The 16,904-nt window shown below is 63.2% G+C and overlaps 1 protein-coding gene across 1 annotated transcript; it reads left to right on the forward strand.

Moving 5' to 3' along the window:
* Positions 1-1,590: 1,590 nt before the first annotated feature.
* On the forward strand, positions 1,591-16,749 carry BESB_013050 (uncharacterized protein; the record flags this gene model as incomplete). The annotated part of the gene is made up of 9 exons (XM_029360035.1): positions 1,591-3,242; positions 3,369-3,442; positions 3,682-4,602; positions 5,106-5,594; positions 6,018-8,464; positions 8,850-9,829; positions 9,961-14,288; positions 14,357-15,810; positions 16,519-16,749. The coding sequence occupies 9 exons, from the start codon at positions 1,591-1,593 to the stop codon at positions 16,747-16,749; spliced, it is 12,576 nt and encodes a 4,191-aa protein (XP_029216702.1).
* Between the last annotated feature and the right edge of the window lie 155 nt (positions 16,750-16,904).

Raw genomic sequence — 16,904 nt, forward strand, 5'->3', positions numbered from 1 at the left:
CTGTGACAAAAACAGAACACCTCGGTAACGGTGGAACGCAAGGACGCGTACACATCTTCACCTATGTTGTCTCGATTTTCATGTCGTTCGCTAGACATCTTGTTGGGTTATGCAGAAAAAAATTAACGGGGAAACTCGTGCCTCACATTGGAGACATGCTTAGTAGATTAGGAACCGTAATAAATAAACTGCAAAGTGTACAGTAGGTGGCTGCACATGCGAGAGCTAAGATTAACGAAACATTCAATAGCAACCCTTCAGGCTGAACTTCGACAGGGGATTTCGTAAGCAAAACACTAGACGGATCGACTCTGTACGCGTCGCACCTCCATGGATTCTGCCACATACGCTTACCGGATGATACCCGGCACTGTTCACACGCGCCTATTTTTCCTCCTATGGTGCAACGTGGCTGTGTAGCAGCCGGTAACATACCATGTTTGTGTCATCTTCCTTGCTCGCTGGTGCGAGTCGCTACGGCCACCAGGAGAATCTCCCTTGGCACATGGCTGTATTTTGGCATGGTGTGCAAGAACTCGCGGGGCTACCGACAATGATTTATCTCGGAGCTACTGGGTTTTTACTCAACAAGCCCCCCCTCTCTCTCTGCCTGGAGCCTGATTCTCGATTCCCTCTCGTATTCGCGCGCTTGATAGAAGCTTTGGCGTTGCCAGTGCGCTGCGTTCGCGGTGCTAAGCCTGGCTCACGCGATACATCTCGAGTAGCCACTGTGCACGACGGGCCTTGCAGGCTGCGGACAAAGGCGAAACTAACCCCATCTTCTCCATCTAGACAAAGCAGGACTCAGTGGTGTGGGTACGGACTCGGGCCAGTGGACTTCTCAATCAGTCTCGAGGTGGTCTCGCGTCTTTCTGTGGCTTTGAGCGACCCCGCCGCGGGCGATGCCGTCAGCGAGGTTTTCGGGCTTCTTTGCACATGCGCATCTGCCACGATGGGACGGAGACCGGAGCGCCAAATCTTGCATCAGGCCAGTTTCTCTCTTTTTATTTCTCATTCCCCGCGAGCCGATGCTTGCATGGGTCTTTTTCTCAGGGGATTTTCACGAGTTGACACGGGAGGATTTTTTTCCCGGCGCGCCCGCCTCTCCCGCCTTCGGGGAAGCTTTACGCGCCCTCCGCGCTGGTGTGTCTTGCCATATTCAGGTTACACAGGAAACATTTCTCGTTCTCGCAAACGCCGTTTTCTCCTCTCTCCAAGGGGGATGTTGCACACGGCCTTCTGGCCGTGGACTCGCGGTTCCGCCTTTAGGCGAAAGAAGGAATGCGCTTGAGAATCTGTTTTGGCAAGTTGGGGAGACGCACATACACACCCTGTAGTGCTGTATCGACATCCGTCGTTAAGAAAAATGCGTTCTCCCCTTGGCTGGTTTCGTTGCCACTTCTGCCCTGCCCAACGGTGGAATTTCTTCAGCAGCGTTCCTCCTTTTCGTGCACGTGCTGAGGGGTTTGCCTGCAGCATTTTCTCCGCCACCGTCGGGCAGGAAGCTGCCTCGTCTAGTGGCAAGTTGTAAAAACAACCGCGTGCCTCTATCCGCTCCGCTCGCGGCGTCTTGCCGCCCCCTCTGAAACCATGGAGCGTCGACGGCTGCCAGAGCAACCGTCCTCGTCTGGCGCCCCGAACCTCTCGCCTTCCTCGTCTTCCGCTTCTTCATCGTTGTACGCTCTATCTTCCTCTTTTTCCTCTTCTCGCATTTTGGCACAGGCTGGTGAGCGGGGAGCCGACTTGTCTGTGCATGCGGACAAACGTCGGCGCGTTCCCCGTGAGCTTTCACCTCCTCGTTCTCAGGCTCTCTTCCGAGAGAGTAGCTTCCATGCTGGTTCGCTGCCGCCGATTTCTTTGCGGGGCTGCAGCTGGCCATCGTCCCCTGTCCGGCCGTCATCTCCGCCCTTCGTCCCTCGCCTCGCCCGCGAGATTTTCAAAAGCTCCTCAAGGAGACTGGCAAGCGATTCTGGACCAACTCATCAAAAGCTTACACCTCCGTGGTCTCTGCGAAACAGTGAAGACAGCCCCGAAAGTCGACCTGTCTCTCCGTGCGCTAGTGAGGAAGCGCAGGCGGCTCAAAGAGAGGAGGCGAGGCACAGTCCCGCCCCGAGCAGACGCAGCAGGCCAGAAATGCGCCCGTATTCTCCCTCTCCGCCTGCGCCTTCCTCAAGGAGTCGCTCCAGCCGCAGGCGCTCTTGCTCCACCGGCAGCTTGCGCTCATCTCGACGCACGTCTGTCGACTCGCGCTCCAGCGCAGACGAAACGAAGAGCGGGAGACGTCAGAGTAACAGAATCGCGGGCGTGCGAAACGTCTTCTCTGCAAGTCATTTTCTTCTTTCCTCAGGCCTCGAAGATGAAGCGGAGACCACTGAAGAGGACGAAGACGGCGGCAAGTCCCGCGGAAGCGGACTTCGCCATCTTCCAGAGTTGTGCAGGAAGGGACAAAGACCTGCTGTCCTCCACGCAGGCCCCGAAGACTGGTGCGGCACGCTAGCAGTCTGCTCAGCAAGCGACAGCTCAGTCTCCTCCACGGAGGACAGACGAAGGCGAGGAAGGCAAGAGGAACGTGGAGGGGCGCGCCGGCCCCGGAGACATAGGAGACAGCGGCGGACGCCGCTAGACAGCGACAGCGAAGCTTGTGAGGGCGCCCGCTGCGGGAAACAAGAAGAGGGAGAGCGGGGACAGTCAGAAGGGCGAGAGCAGCGTGCCTCCTCGCGAAGGGCTGCAACTGCATCCGCGTACGCCCATCCCGCTTGGGGTTTGTCGAGGGGGCGCAGGAGACAGCTGCGCGCCGGGGCGGAGTGGGAAGGCGTGAGCGAAGACGAGGAGGGCGCTAGACGCGCTGCATCCCGGCGACGTTACGCGCCGGTTCGTGTGCCGCGGCCGCGTCCTCTCCAGCTTCTGCGTCGCGGTGCAAAACGTGCCAGACTCATCCCCAGCGCGCCTCTCTACGTCGTCGAGGGCGAGGGCGACTTCTACGCCTCCACCGTCTCCGTTTGCGAGCCGGCCAACGGGCACGCTGCCGCACTCTGGCTCACGCAGCTCGAAGGCGACGAGGAGCAGGAAGAAGAGGGAGACGTGGAAACGGCGTCCGTCGCGAGGTACGGAAGAAAGCGACCGCGGAGCAGAACGGGGGAGAGGCACCTCGACTGGTCTTCCCACGAAAGCGCCAGCAGCGAACGGCTTTCTGGGGAAGCCTCGGACGGCAGCGAAGAGACCGACTCCGACGTGGAGGGCCGGTACATCCTGAGGCACAGGCGCCAGGGCCTTCAGCTGTGTTCAACCAACGGAGAGGAAGGGAGCGGAAGTTTCACGTCCTCATCCGCTCCATCCTCTTCATGCCACTCGCCTGCTTGTCGCATCAGGAATGCTCGGACTCGGCGGCGGACGCGGTGCAGCAGCCAAAGCGAGTCGCCCAGCGACGGATCTTCATCGGCCTGTGAGCGTTATGCAAAGCGCCACAGAGAAGAGACAGGCCGTCGCAGACGAAGCAGACTACGTCTGTCTGATACGTCGGCGAGGCGGCCCTCCTCGGGCACAAGCGCTGCCGCACAGAGGAGCGAGGGAGAGAGCGACGCAGGGTTCAGCGAATGGGAGGATGACGGGCGGCGCCGCAGCGATAGGCGTTCGCCGCGCTCATTGAATCCAGAGCGAAAGGATCGACAATGTGCCTGGCAGGTTCACAGGCGCGCACGTGTGCAGACGGCCGAAAGCGAGGAGTGGGAGGGCGAGGCGTCTGGCCTCGTGATCGGACGCTTCGCAGCAACCGAAGCGTCGTCTCGGTCGCGGGAAGCGGGCGCTATGGGGGTTTCGCAGACAGTCGCGCCACGCAGACAGAAGGCGAGTCCGCGCCTGCGGCTGAGCCGCCGAACGCCGCTGGGGCAGATCGTCTCTTCGATGACTCCGCCGCCATGCGAAGAAAGGCGCGAGGCGGCGAGGGGGGGTCGAGAGGTCGTGTAGCTGAGCGGGGTAGTCGGGGCGAAGCGAGAGGTGCGACAGCCTGGCAAGAGGTGAAGAGTGAAGGCGGACGAGAGAAGCAGACAGGTTGGTCAACACGCGTGGATGCTGCAGAGGCCGTGCGGACAGACAGGAAGGGCGAGGCACCCAGAGGAGGGCTTCAAGAAGGGAGAACACGCGCAGGAAGCTCAAGTGCGGAGTGGCTGGGAAGGGAGGGCGGCGCCAACCCCAGAAGAGGCGCTGACGCGATGCGAGGCGGGCAAGACAAGCGAGGGGAGTCACAACCCCGAAATGTCGCCGTGAAGCAACCGAGCGCGATGCGAGCGCCTCCACGACCAGCGAAGCAAACCAGTTTGAAGGCGGCGGGCGCATGTCAAGAGTACTCGAAGCAGTCCGGAATGTTCCTGTCGAGAGACGAACGACGAAGGAGGCGGCGACTCGTTCTCGCCGCGTATCGGCTCGTGTCCCTCGCCTCTCGGGCGTTCTTGCCTGCTGAGGATGAAGGGAAACACCTCACGGCCAGATCTGATGAAGCCCTCTACGTCTCGATTGAGGGGCGACGATACAGACTGGAGAAGCCTGTTTTCCACGAGGCGACCGCGTGGCTTGAGCAAGTTGAGAAGTTGCACTGCTGCCGGGATCGTGAGTCGCTGATAACGTGGAGGCCGCCAGAGGATTCCTCATGAATCCTGAACAATGACGAGGCGGCCCTAAACACAGAACAGACTGCCGGCAAACACTGAGCGCGTCCACTGCCTCCCGCATCCACCTATTTCGATGCACCCTACGCACTGCACTGTGTATCTGTGTCGGTACATTTGGGATTCCACAAAGGCAAAGGTGACGTGAACGATGTGCCACGCGAAGAAGAAGAGACATATGACGTTTTGTGTACTGTCTGTCTCGGCGTTGCGGTTGAGAGGGAGCGAGTTGGCGGACGCATCGACACCCCTATATCCGCTCATATGGGTATACGAACTTTTTTATTTACATTTATACGCGTATCAGTATATATATATATATATATATATCAATATATATATATATATCAATATATATATATATATATATATATCAATATATATATATATATATATATTCCGATGTGGCCCCTTCGCCTTGTGGCTTGTCCCTTGGTTCCGCAGTTCTATTCATATGGCAAGCTGCGGTTCTCCACCCTCTGCTCTCCGCGCCGGTCGTCGCCGCGCTCGCGCTCTGGGCGGTTGCCTGGCTCATTCCGGCGCTGCGGCCTGCGACGTCCTTTTCTCACTCCCGCGTGGTCGACCCGCCTTCGTCCGGCGCCGCCGCCGGTATTCAGGCTCGCGCCGGGATCTCGCCGGCCCGTTGGGCTCCAGCCCCGACAGCCGGCGGCGACTGCCACGCGCGCTCGCTCAACTACCGGTTGGTGCTCGCCCTCCTCGCGCCTCCGGCGTTTCCGCATGCGTTTTCATCGTCGGAGGCGCTGGGTGTGCGCGAGCCTCGAGGCGCCGCGGCGAACGGCGTGACGAAGCCCGTGGAAGTCGGTCTGAGCGATAGAGCCGACAACGGAAGGGCAACCGCGGTGGAGAGGCGCTGCGGCGACGTCGCCCGCACCTTCCGCGCTCGCGCATGGACGCTTGCCATCGCGCCAGCAGGTGAGTCTGCGCGGCCGCTGCATAATAGCGAGCCAGGCAAAAACGTCGCGAGTGCCCGCGAAATCACGCGAGAGGGAAGAAGGGGGGTGGGAGGCGGTCCGCGCAGCTCGTGTACCGTCGTGGAGTGGCTGTGGGTTCTGGGCATTCACCCGGCACCCTACACCCAATCTCAAAAAACTAAACTGCCTGCTGCGATGCGCGGACTTGAGCGGACGGCAGACCACGGGTCGGGTGCCGCCGCCCGAGCGACCCCGAGAGGCAGCAGAGCCCCACACGCTGGAGTCACTTAAAATCGCATGCGCCTTTCTTGGGCTTCAGTGCTTAATGTCTTGCGTAGTGCGCCCATATCAGAACTAGTCGGCCGCCGTCTTCCCCTCCTGCACATGAGGGCTGAGTTTTACATGCCATACGTGTGTGCCTCAGGTTCGTGCCGCTTGGTGAGTCTGCGGTGCATGCTTGAGGCGTTTCTCCTCTCTCGCGCGACGTTCGCCGTCGGGTTCCTCTCTCTCTTCGCGGCGTGTCTCGACGACTCTGACGGCGACGCGTTCGTCTCTCAGGCGACGCATGTGGCGCCTCTGGACGCGGCCGAGAGGCGCGAAGGCGCGCCGGCGATCGCTGTTCACTCCACGCCTTCGGCGTCCATCGGCGAAGGCCAGCAGAGTCCGCGAGCCGCAGACGCCACGCGAGGCGACCGAGCACGCGTGGCGGCGTTTGTTGCTTCTGTGGCTCGCGCGAGTCTCTTGGCTGGCGTAGGCAGCTTGAGGACCGACGTGCACGAGCTCGACTTTTTGCGGGTGTTCACGAAGGAACCGCGGAGCCTAGCCAAAGCGCGCGCCGCGCCGAGAAGCCTCTCAGTCCGCGCGACAGGCTGTGGGGTGTCAGGCGGTCCGCATCCAGCCTGGGTGCCCTGGCTGTGCGCTGTCTCTTCTGCTTCGGCCCCAACGTCGCTTGCGTCCCTTTCGCTCGAGTTGAACGCCCTGCGAGCCTCTAGTGCGCCTGAGGTCCGCTGCCAACCGGAGGGAGCGGCGACGGCGGCGGTCGCGTGCAAGGCTGGAGGCGCTGAGAGCGCGGCCGGGGTCGAGGGAAAGGCCTCGAAGGCCGCTGACGAGGCGAGCGCCGACGCCGTCTCCGTCGGCCGCGAGAGTAGCCCGCAACCGCCCGCAGGGCCTGGGAGCCCAGGGCGTGTCTCCACGCCCGAGCTTGTCCCCTCGTGCGTCTCGGCGAGTTCGCTGGCTGAAACATCATTCGTGTGTTGTCCTGTGGAGGTGAGTCCGGCGTGCGGCGGCCCGTGTGCCTGCGGACTTCCGCGGTTCGTGGTCGAAGTCCGTGCGGAGGCCTCGAGCAGGACGAGCTCCCTGCTGCTCGCCCTGATGAGGTCGGACGTCTTTTGCAGCGTTTTCGGGGCGTGCCCGCTCTTAAGTGTCTTCCTCCTTAACCTTACCTTTCGTCTGCGGTTCTCGACCGACGCACCTCCTCCTCTGGGTGCCTCCTCGCCGGCTGAGGGGCGACACCCCCCCCTAGGGCCGTTCTGTCCCCCGTGTGCGTCTCCTTCTGCTTCCTCTGTCTCTCGTCCCGCTACGCTTGCTTTGTCTTCTCTGCGGGGACCTTCGCCTTCGGTCTCCTGCTCCTTGGAGTCGACTGGGGCCGAGTGCCCTCCACCTGCGTTCCCTTCTTTACTGCGCTGTACTTCGCCGTCGAAGAGTGTGTGGCCTGTATTAGTCCTCCTCACCGGCTTGCGGGAACGCTTTCTCAGTGTTTGCTCCGCGCTGTCCTCGCCCGCGGCCTCGCCGTCGGCGTCTGCCGACAGCGGCTCGAAAGGGGACTTGCCCCAGGCGTCTCTGACGCCAGCAGATGGTGCGTCACCGGCTTTACTGACCCCTCTCTCTTCTTGCCAGCTGCCTTTGTCTCCGGCGCTAAAGAACCTTTTCGCGGAAATTGCCGTCTACGGCTCTCACGTTGATCCAGGGGGCATGCGGAGGGCCGGACAAAATGTGGCAGGTGACAAGTCACGTTCCGCGGCGGCCCCCGTGGGCTTCTCTTCCTCCGACGCGGCGTCCCTCGGCTCCTTTGCGCCTCGCACAGATACCCCGACGTCTGCGGACGATGCTGAGGAGCGGGTCGCAACCCTCGATGCTCTGCTTCAGCACCTGGGTGCCGTGCTTCTGTGGGTCGTTTCTTGCCAAGCGGCCTGCGCGAGTCTCTCAAAGCCGCAGCATCCGCCCGCTTCCTCGCCTGCGTCTTCGTCCGCTGCGTCCGAGACAGGCTTGGCTCTCCAGTCGCCGTCTGTCGGGGCTTGCCGCGCACTGGCGCGCGAGCTGAAGCCGCTTGCGCAGGCGCTGACGGAGTGGATGCGCCTCGTCGCATGCCTGCGGCAGGCGCTTGCGTGCCGCCCGTCTTTCGATGGTCGCTTGCCGCGCGGCGGGACATCACCCCTGCTCTGTTCACGGCCTTCACCGTCGTCAGACGCGACCTCCTCCCCGCGCGCTGGCGCCTCGCGGTTGCCGTTTGCCTCCACCGGGTTCGCCTTCCTTTCGTGGGCTGCGCCGGTGGCGGCCTCTGTCTGCGATGCGCTACTGCCGTCGGCTCACCCGCTGTCCGCCTCCGCTCTCCTCGCCTCGCTGCCGAGTGGCGACCTCGTCGCGCTTTCTTCCGCGAAGCAGGCGGAGGCTGTGTCTCGCCTCACTGCTGACGAAGGCGATGAGAGACGTTCTGAGGACTTGCGGGAGCGAGAAGAGAAGAGGCGGAACGAGGGGAGACAGCGAACGGATGAGATGCGCCAGGCTGCGGAAAAGAAAGCAGGCCGCGAGAGCCTTCGTCTGCTCCACGAACTCTTCGTTGGAGAAGAGAGAGGGCACCCAGAGCCCGATGAGGTAACGAGGAGCTCGACCATTGCAGCCAGACACGAACGAGAGTAGTTGAGCAAGTACGCGGCCGTCAGCGTTGTGTTGCGGAAGCTCGAGCCTACTTTTTGCCCGGTTATTAGCGTCTGCCTCTGCATGCCTGAGTCTCTCAGCTGGGCACGCCTTTCTGTCGTCTCTTGGGGTTTTGTGTATGTCGCGTCTCATGTCTTGTACTTTGCTAGGTCTTTTTTGCCCTGCAAGGCTTCCCCTGTGCGCACTCGCAGTTCACCACGTGTCGCTGAGGCACGCGGCCCCCATGCATGAGTCGTCTCCGCTTAGGGTTTAGGGTTTCGTGTCTCATGTATCACCTGGCGTTGTTCCGTGTCCTCCCTGCTTGCTGTCTGTCGTCTCTCAGCGCGTGCGTCTCTCTCGCATGCCTGCTGGCGTGTGGCTCGCGTCTCCCAACCGCCCAGATGCACCGTTGGCTGCTTCGCCGGGGTCTTTGGAGGCGCGGATCGAGCAGGAGGAGCCGGGGGTTCGGCTGATATTCGAAGCCCTCACGGGGGGGGCGACGGCCCAGCGCGGGTGCACCGGTCCGCCGGTGACGTCATCCCGCGCGGACTTGTCTCTGCTCGAACAAGCAGTGACAAAAGGCCTGATTGGCCTCGCGTGCGCGGCGCCTCTCGGAGACATCACCGCCGACGGCGAGTCCGGCATCGCGCCCCACCAGCTAGAGGGTTCGCTGGGATCGTCGCCTCAAGAGCAATTTCCGCGGCAATTGTTTTCCGCTGAGCGTGAGCTCTCGCGCCTCTGCGGTTTCTCTGCCCGGCTGGTGTATGCCCAGCTGGGCAAGCTTGAGCGGCTCCTTCGCTTCGCCGACCTGACGAAGAGCGCCCGCCACCTGCTGCTGCATGCGGCCTCGTGGGCACGGAGGAGGCGCAAAGAACGCGAGAATGGTCGAGGGAAACTGGAGAGCGACTTGCGAGCCGCACCGCGAACTGAGAAGGAAAACAACCCGTGTCCTGCGGCGCACGCGCCCGACGCGGAGGCCTCTCTGCACAGAGCACACGGTCGTCTAGGGCCTTCTTTCCGGACTTCCGCAGCGGGCGCGAATGACGACGAGGCGATCTGTGGGAATGAATTTAGCTTTCTGCAGCTGCGCGGATGCCTCTGCGTGGACCGTGGCCTGGACGCGTTAGCGGAGCTCTGTTTCTCGCCGCATGCCTCACAGCCCGGCACGGTGAACGTCTCGCGCCCACGCGGGACCTCTGCAACACCCGCCCCGGCCTCGCTTGAACTTCTGCTCCCTCTTCCCCTCGCTCTCCATGCCTGTGCGGCTGCTGCATGCGCGTCGCCGCACAACGCGGCGCTCGCCCTCTTCTCGCTTCCCCCCGGGTGCTCCCCACGGGGTCTCTGGCGTCGCCAAAGACGTTGGCGTCGCGCGGCGATGCGGAAGGGCCCCCGAGGCTCCCGTGCCTCCTGACGGCATTTCTGGCTGAGTGCGCAACGCCGTTCGGCGGCGGCAGCCGAGCCAAGGGCGCCCCACAGGCTGCCGCGGAGGCCGAAGACCGCGGCGCGGGCCATGGAGTCGCTCTCACGTCGCCTCCCGCGCCAGAGGTGCCAAGCAGACTCGACTCTCCTGGGCGAGGTACCTCAGGGACGGTGGATGCCCCCGGTCTGCAGATTTGTCCTTCACTTCCATTCCTGCGCCTCTGCGTCGCCCGTGTGGTGCTGCGTCTCCAGGCCGCTTTTCTGGTACCTGGGGTCGCGCCTCTGTCCCTCGCCCCTGTCTTTCGCGGTCGCGCGCCGTGCGCTCCTTCGTTCTCGGAGGTCTCGCCGGCTTCGCCTCTGTCTTCTTGGCGCGCCGCAGCGGAACGGCAGGAGGAACCCGAAGGCGAGGCTCGAGGCCGCCAGCCCTCCTCAGTGAGGGTGTCCCACTGCTTGTCTCTCTTGCCTCGGTGCGAGCAGCTTGTCTGGGCGAATCTGTACGATGCGCTCTCCGCGAAGGGGAGGCTGCGCAGCACGAAAAGCAAAGATGCGTCTGAGAGGTTGCTGCCCTCGTCTGCCGCCTCCTCGCAGGAGCCGCTGGCGCTCGCGGCTCGCGGGGTTTTCCCGTCGGCGGTTGTCGCAGGCAACCTGGCGTCTCTTCAGAAGAGTCCTTCCTCGCTTTCCGCGTCCCTTTCTCTTGCGCTTCCCTCCTCGCTGTGGCTGTTTGCCACCTGCAGCCACGAATTGTTTTCACGGCTCCTGTGGCGCGAGATTTCATCCGACGAGAGCCTCGCTCTTGAGATCGGCTTCGCCTTCTTCCGCGATGAGAACGGCGACGACTGGGACGTCTTCCTCTCGCCCTCGCTGCGCTCCTCTCACTCTCCCGCCGCGTTGCATGCGGATGCCTTCACTGCACCCGCTGTCTCTGCCAAGGAAGTCTACGGGTATCGTTCCGAACTTCTCGACGCTCTCGCGGTCACTCTCGCGCTTCCGCGGCTTCCCGACCTCCGCGCCGGGACGCGCAGACCGCGCAAGAGTCAGGATGAAAAACCGACAAAACCTGGCGGCGCTCCGGTTAGCATGCGCGCGCCCTTGAAACTGCGAGGCTGCGGCAGACGCCCTCTCCGCGCAGCGCGCGCTCACGTGAGAAGAAAGCGATCCCCCAGCACCAGCTCGTCTTCGTCCATGGGGTCGTCGTCGGTGGTGGAGGGCGGAGCAACTGACAGCGATTTCCTCCCAGACGCCCGCGACAGCCCGCGCGTCCAGCGGGCCTGCGCCGGCCGCCCCGAAAGACGCTGCGGGCGCGAAGAGGAAAGCGCGGAAAGGCGCCCAAGCAGGACGTTGGCTGGGAGGCGCGTGCAGGAGGGTGAGGTCTGCAGGCGCGACGAATCGGGAAGGAGACAGCAGTTCTGCCGATCCATCTCCTACGCAGCTCCTCCGGCTTCTTCGATTTGCGTTGACGCGCCTGCCGCAGAGGCCTGCCTCAGCCTCGCATCGCCGGCCTTTCTGTTTCGCCTCTGCCGCTTGGCAGCGTTTCGCGTCGTCGGCGCCTTCCTTGAGAAGAACGAGAGGTCACAGTACGCAGCTATGCTGCAGCGCGCTTCGACGCGGCCTGGCGACTGCGGGGCTTCGTCTCCAGAAGGCGCTGCGGGAGGGCGAGAAAATGACGCAGCCCCTCGGGACTCAGTGCACAGCGGACTGCCCAGCGATTTGGGCTACGAACGCGGCGCCTACTTTGCAGGCGAAGGCCGCAGAGGCTTAGATGGAAGCTACAGGGCTGGGGCTGCCGGGAGCGCCAGGCAGGCTCGAGACGAGTTCGAGGCGGACTCGACGGGCTCTGACCACAGCCTGAGAGCCGGCAGGGGCGAGGCCTTACGCTCTCGAGACGCAGGGGAGAGCCGCAGGCGAGGCCGACGCAGGGGTGAGGCGTTTGACCGCGACCGCGCCCGCGATCGTGCCGTTGACTCGGAGTCGGAGTGGGAGAGCTCGCTAGAGTCGAGTGTCTCCTCGGGCGAGACTCAGACTGAAAACGATCTCGACCCGGGGGGGCACTTTGAAGCAGAGGAAGTATTCGGGGTTCCAGCGAGAGGGAGCCTGACGAGGTTGGCGTTCGTGCGTGCGACAGAGTCCGAGCGGCGGAGATTGGCTTCTGGCTCGTCGCGCGGAGATCTTTCTGCGGAGTCAACAGGGGCGCTCGGGCAGCGAAGGAGACGGGACTTAGAGAGGCAGAGCACTCGCTGCTTGCACCACGGCTCTCGCGCATCGGTCTCCCGCTCCCGAGGGTGGCGTCATTTCAATTTGTTCTTGCTTCCACTGCTTCATCGCCCTCTGTCTTGCGTTACACAGACGACGCAAGCATTGGTTTCGGCCGGCAGGCCCGAACGAGAGAGCCAAGAAGCCGCTCCACCGTCGGCGTTTTGTCTCGGCCGCGAGCGCTCGGGTGCCGCATTCCCGCCGCTGCATGCGTCTGCACCGTCGGACTGTCCTCTCACTTCGAGCCCTGCTTTGTCTGCCCACGGCAGCGCATCGGCGATTCCTTCTTGTTCACCACGTCGCTCGCCATCCGGGCTTGAAGCTCAGGGGCCGAGCGGCGAATGCGGAGTGGAAAGCGCGTCAGCCGTCGCCGGCCAAGTGTCGGGGGTGTCCGCGCCGACGTCGCTCTCTGCTGGCGAGACCAGAGACCTTCAAGCGCGGGGAATCGCGTCGTGTCTGGGGCTTCTGGGTGCACTGCGCGACGCCGGCGGATCCCTCTTCTGTGCCTCGCTCTCCGCGGCGGACTCGGAGAGGTATGAAGAAGGCAGCGGCAGCCGCGTTCGAGGCGGAGGAAAGGGGAGAGAAATACGACAGCGCCAAATGGCGTGCGCCGTGGACAAGCTCTTCGAAGAGCTACTGTTCCTTCTTCTCCCCGGCAACTCGACTCGACTTGCCGCGAACGAAACGAATTTCGACCTCCCTGCGAACGCCTCGTCACTGCTCGGTGAGGAAGGCGAGGAGAGCGAGAAGCCGACTGAGACCCCAACAGCCTCGGGTGTGAGACTGCGAGAGGCGCGCGATGCTCACCAGCGACTCGCAGATAGCGAGCGAGAAGCGAGGCAGCTGGCGATGCGCGGTGGGTGTCCCAGCGAGCGCGCGCGCTTCCTCAAAGGATGCCGACGCATCGACACCCCCTCCTCCGCACTCGACAGGACACGCAGGCGCGACGCGAGCACAGAGAAAAGCCAAATTTTATCGACTTCAGAATACGACGATTGCGGTTCGGAGTGCGACGAGGAGAGCGCCGACGAGGAGAAAGAAAATGACTCACTCCCGGGGACTGTGCCGCGACGCGGGCGCCGAGCCGATCGCAGTTCTGCGCCTCGCGCCACCTCTCGCCGCTCCCGGGGCCATCATCGCCGCGACAGAATGCCCTCCTTGGCGTTGTCTCCCGCCTCCTCGTCGCGGGCTTCCTCGCGGGCGGGCCATCCCCTCCGCGTGCTGCCTGCTCCGTCGCGGTCGTTCGCCGCGGAGCCGCCACCGTTGTCTGCCGTGTCTGCGCCGGGCGTTCACGCGGCGTCTCTGCTTCGGCTAAGTCGGGTCACGAATGCACTGTTCTCGCCTCTAGTCCTGTTTCTGTTAGAGCGTCTGCTGGCGGCAGCGTCGGTCCGCTCGCTGCCAGTCTTCTGCTCGCGGCTCGCCGCCCGGCTCGCCCTCTGGCCGGCCCCCGCGCTGCTGGGGAGCCTCCTGGAGGAGCGCCGGAAGGAGCGCCTCAGGGAGGCGCCAGACGATGGGGAGGCGGAGGCAGAACGGTGTCGAGAGGTCTTCCTCCTGCCGCTCCGCATGGCCGCTGCGCTCTGCCGCCGGTGCCTCAGAGTCCTCGGAGAAGAGAGCGGAGGGCTACTGCTGCTGCTGGCCGCGCACGCGGCTGGGGCCGCGACCACGGGAAGAGACCTGGAGGAGGCAGGGGGGGGGCACGTGCAGGAGGGAGAGAGGGCAGCGAGCGCGGGCTTGCGTTCCGGATTCGCCGCCGCAGACCGCGGAACTCGAGCGGCGCCCGTTTTTGTAGGTCAGGGCGTGTGTGTTGTGACCCGCGACGCGAAGGAGGAACTGGACGTCGAGAAGGCCCTCGCGCTTCTGAACGAACTCCTTTCCGGGCTCCGACTCGCGCTCTGGGCCGCCCTCGAGTGCTGGAAGGAGGCCGCGCCGCACCTGGCTCCGCGTTTCGCTCCGTCCGGCCCTGCGACGCATCGTCCCGGCGTGTCCGACGCGCCTGCGGACTCGTACCGACCTGTCTCTCCCCGCAGCCGCGAGGCATCAGCTCCCCTCGCCCCGCTCGCCAGCGCGCCTCGGGGCACCACGCGGCGCGACGAGGAGCTAGCGCATGTGCCTGGTGCGGGGGGGGCAGTGCGTCGGCGTATGCCGCCTTCGCAGTCCTGCACGAGTTGTATGAAGCCGCAGCAGCGCTTCAGGTGACCCTCCGGAGCCTCGCGACCGCGAGTGTGCGGTTCTGTCTCCTTCGGGAGACTTCTGCGAGGCCGCAGGGCGGCGACGAGGCAACGGATCGCGACGGGCGGGCCGCGGCCGACGCACTGGAAGCCGACAGACGGTGGAAGAAGGAATTCCAAGGCGACGTGATGTGTGAAGCGGAAGCCGAAACAGACGCGGTGCGCGAGGCGGAAGGCAAGGCTCGCGGGGCAACGAAGGCGGCGCTCTTTGACGACGCGGGCAGAGGCGAGCGCCTGGAACGGAGCGTTCGGAAGCAGCAGAAGCGGCTGGCGCTGCTTCGTGCCGCGGAGCACTTTGTGAGCAACAGCGAGCAGACCGTGGAGTTTTTGCAACGTGTTGCCACCGAGGACATCGTTCCGCTCCTCTCGCACTTCAGGCCGGATCAGGTTTTCCCAACTTCGTTTGGCGGGTCCCCACGCCGGGGTCCGTCGCGCACGCAAGGCGCCCTCGACAGGCTCCTCTTAGACGCAAGCCCGGAGTCGTCTTCTGCTGCCCTTGCGGAGCTCGAAAGCGACCGCAAGCCGTTGAGACATGGGGGAATCGACGAGCTGCATGTCGCTGAGGACGAGGCGTCAGCCTCGAGCCCAAAACGCGAAGCCAGATACGACGTCTTTCGAAAGCATTCTCACCTGTTTTCGTCGTCGTCTGCTCTTTCCTCGGCCTCAACGCCAGGCTCCCACGCTCCACGGGCAGATCCTAGGAGCAAGGCGGCAGCGAGGAGCTGCTTCTCAGGGATGCTGCCAGACGGTTTGGAAGCTGACGAGGACGAAGGGCTGCGCGGTGACGCCTCTCCGTCCGGATGCGAGGATTTTCCCTCGCTGCTTCGTCGGCTCGAAGCCCTCCGCTCGCGGTGGACGCTTGAGGCGCGGAGACTTGCGCGCCTCCGCAGTCGGCTTCTCCTTTCGGCGTCGCCTCCAGGAGGCACCGTGCGCCTGCGACCCGACGCCGAGGGTAGAGGTGCCTGGACAGGGGAGGGATTCGAATCTGGATCCTCTTGCTCACACGCGAACTGGCAATCCCTTGTGGCGCGCACTCGTGCAGAGGAAGCGGGCGAGGGGACTCCGATGGAGGCGGCGCTCAAATCGCTGAGAGGCGCCTGCGAGGGAGGAGCGGGCGGGAACGCGAGCCGACGAGACGGCGGCGAGCGCGAGGCGAATGCGTCATTCCAGAGGCCTGAAAGACAGCTAGAGATGTGGGGACGAAGAGACAGCAAGCGCCGCCGTGACGACGACGCGTGGCGAGAGGCAGGGGACGCCAGGAATGAAGAAGCAGAAGAGTATGCGCAACTGCTTGATGCACTGATTGATCCGAGCTTCCCCGACCCCATGCGCCTCATCGACGAACCCCACGGCGAAGCCGCTCAGCTTTCTTGTGAAGAGGACGAGATTGCGGAAGATGCCCTAGAGGTGAGGAAGGCGCGCCGCGTTTTCCAAAGTGTCAGGTTGGGTGCTGCTTTCTCCTCAACTACGGTGGAGGCGGTGTCTTTCTCATAAGTCCGGTCGACGCGCAGCTGCAGGCGCGAGTTCACTGTGCTGTTTTCGAAGAGTCACCTTTGTTTTTTTCGTCTTCTCACTGTTCGCTGTGTGTGTGCATCATTCTTTGGGATAAACGTATCCTTGTGTGGCCTCTCGTGTCTCTTCTTCTATTGTTTTCTTTTTCTGCGTGCTCGCTGCACTGCTTCCCCTTCACCTCCAATAGCCTTCTCGCCTCTGTCTGTCCGCGACTCGCCTCTCTCTCTATTCCGGTGTCCTTCATCGCTAGATGTCTTTGGGCTGTTTGCCCCCGGGTGCGCCTTCCCTCACGACTGCGCGTCCACGGACGTCTTTTTCTCTTTTTTGGTTTGGTGGAGCCTCTGGCGCTGCGGCGAGAAGTTAACGCTGCTTCTCTGGTTCGTGCGGTTTCTATGGAGTCGAATTCGTGTTTACTACGCATGCACTGCGTCTCACGAATGGCTCGCGGTGTCTCGTCCACGCGTGCTGTCTACTACAGGTGTACGAGAGCCTTTTACCGAATATCAGCCTGATGAGATGGGTCGTGGAAGGCGCTATCTCTCTGCCTGAGGTGATTCGAGGTCTCTCCATTTTCGCGTCTCTCCTGTCTTTTCCCTTCTCCAGGCTGGCGCGGCGCGCGCTGTCGCAACTCGCGAAAACCTCCGTGAAGGGAAGTCGGGCGTCTACAGACTCGCGAGCGACCCTGGGGCAGACGAGAGTGGGGAGCGACGAGAGCGGAAGCGCGCACTGACGCTCATGCGGCCCGGAAAGATCCGCCCGGTGTGGTTTTCCTTCATCAACTCCCTCTTCAACTCCGGCGCACCCCACTCGAGCTTCAAAGAGGAAAAGAGGTAGCCAGGCTGAACGCCATTCACGGGCAATCGCATGGGGACGCAAAAAAAATTCAGACTTGCCCGTATTCACGTGTGCTGGCACGAGCGCGGAGTCACGCATGCATATGCTTGCATCTACTATGGCAGTATGGGGGCCGCGTAGCTTCGCCTGACCGG

Source organism: Besnoitia besnoiti, chromosome IX (assembly GCF_002563875.1).
Source record: "Besnoitia besnoiti strain Bb-Ger1 chromosome IX, whole genome shotgun sequence".
NCBI lineage: Eukaryota > Apicomplexa > Conoidasida > Eucoccidiorida > Sarcocystidae > Besnoitia > Besnoitia besnoiti.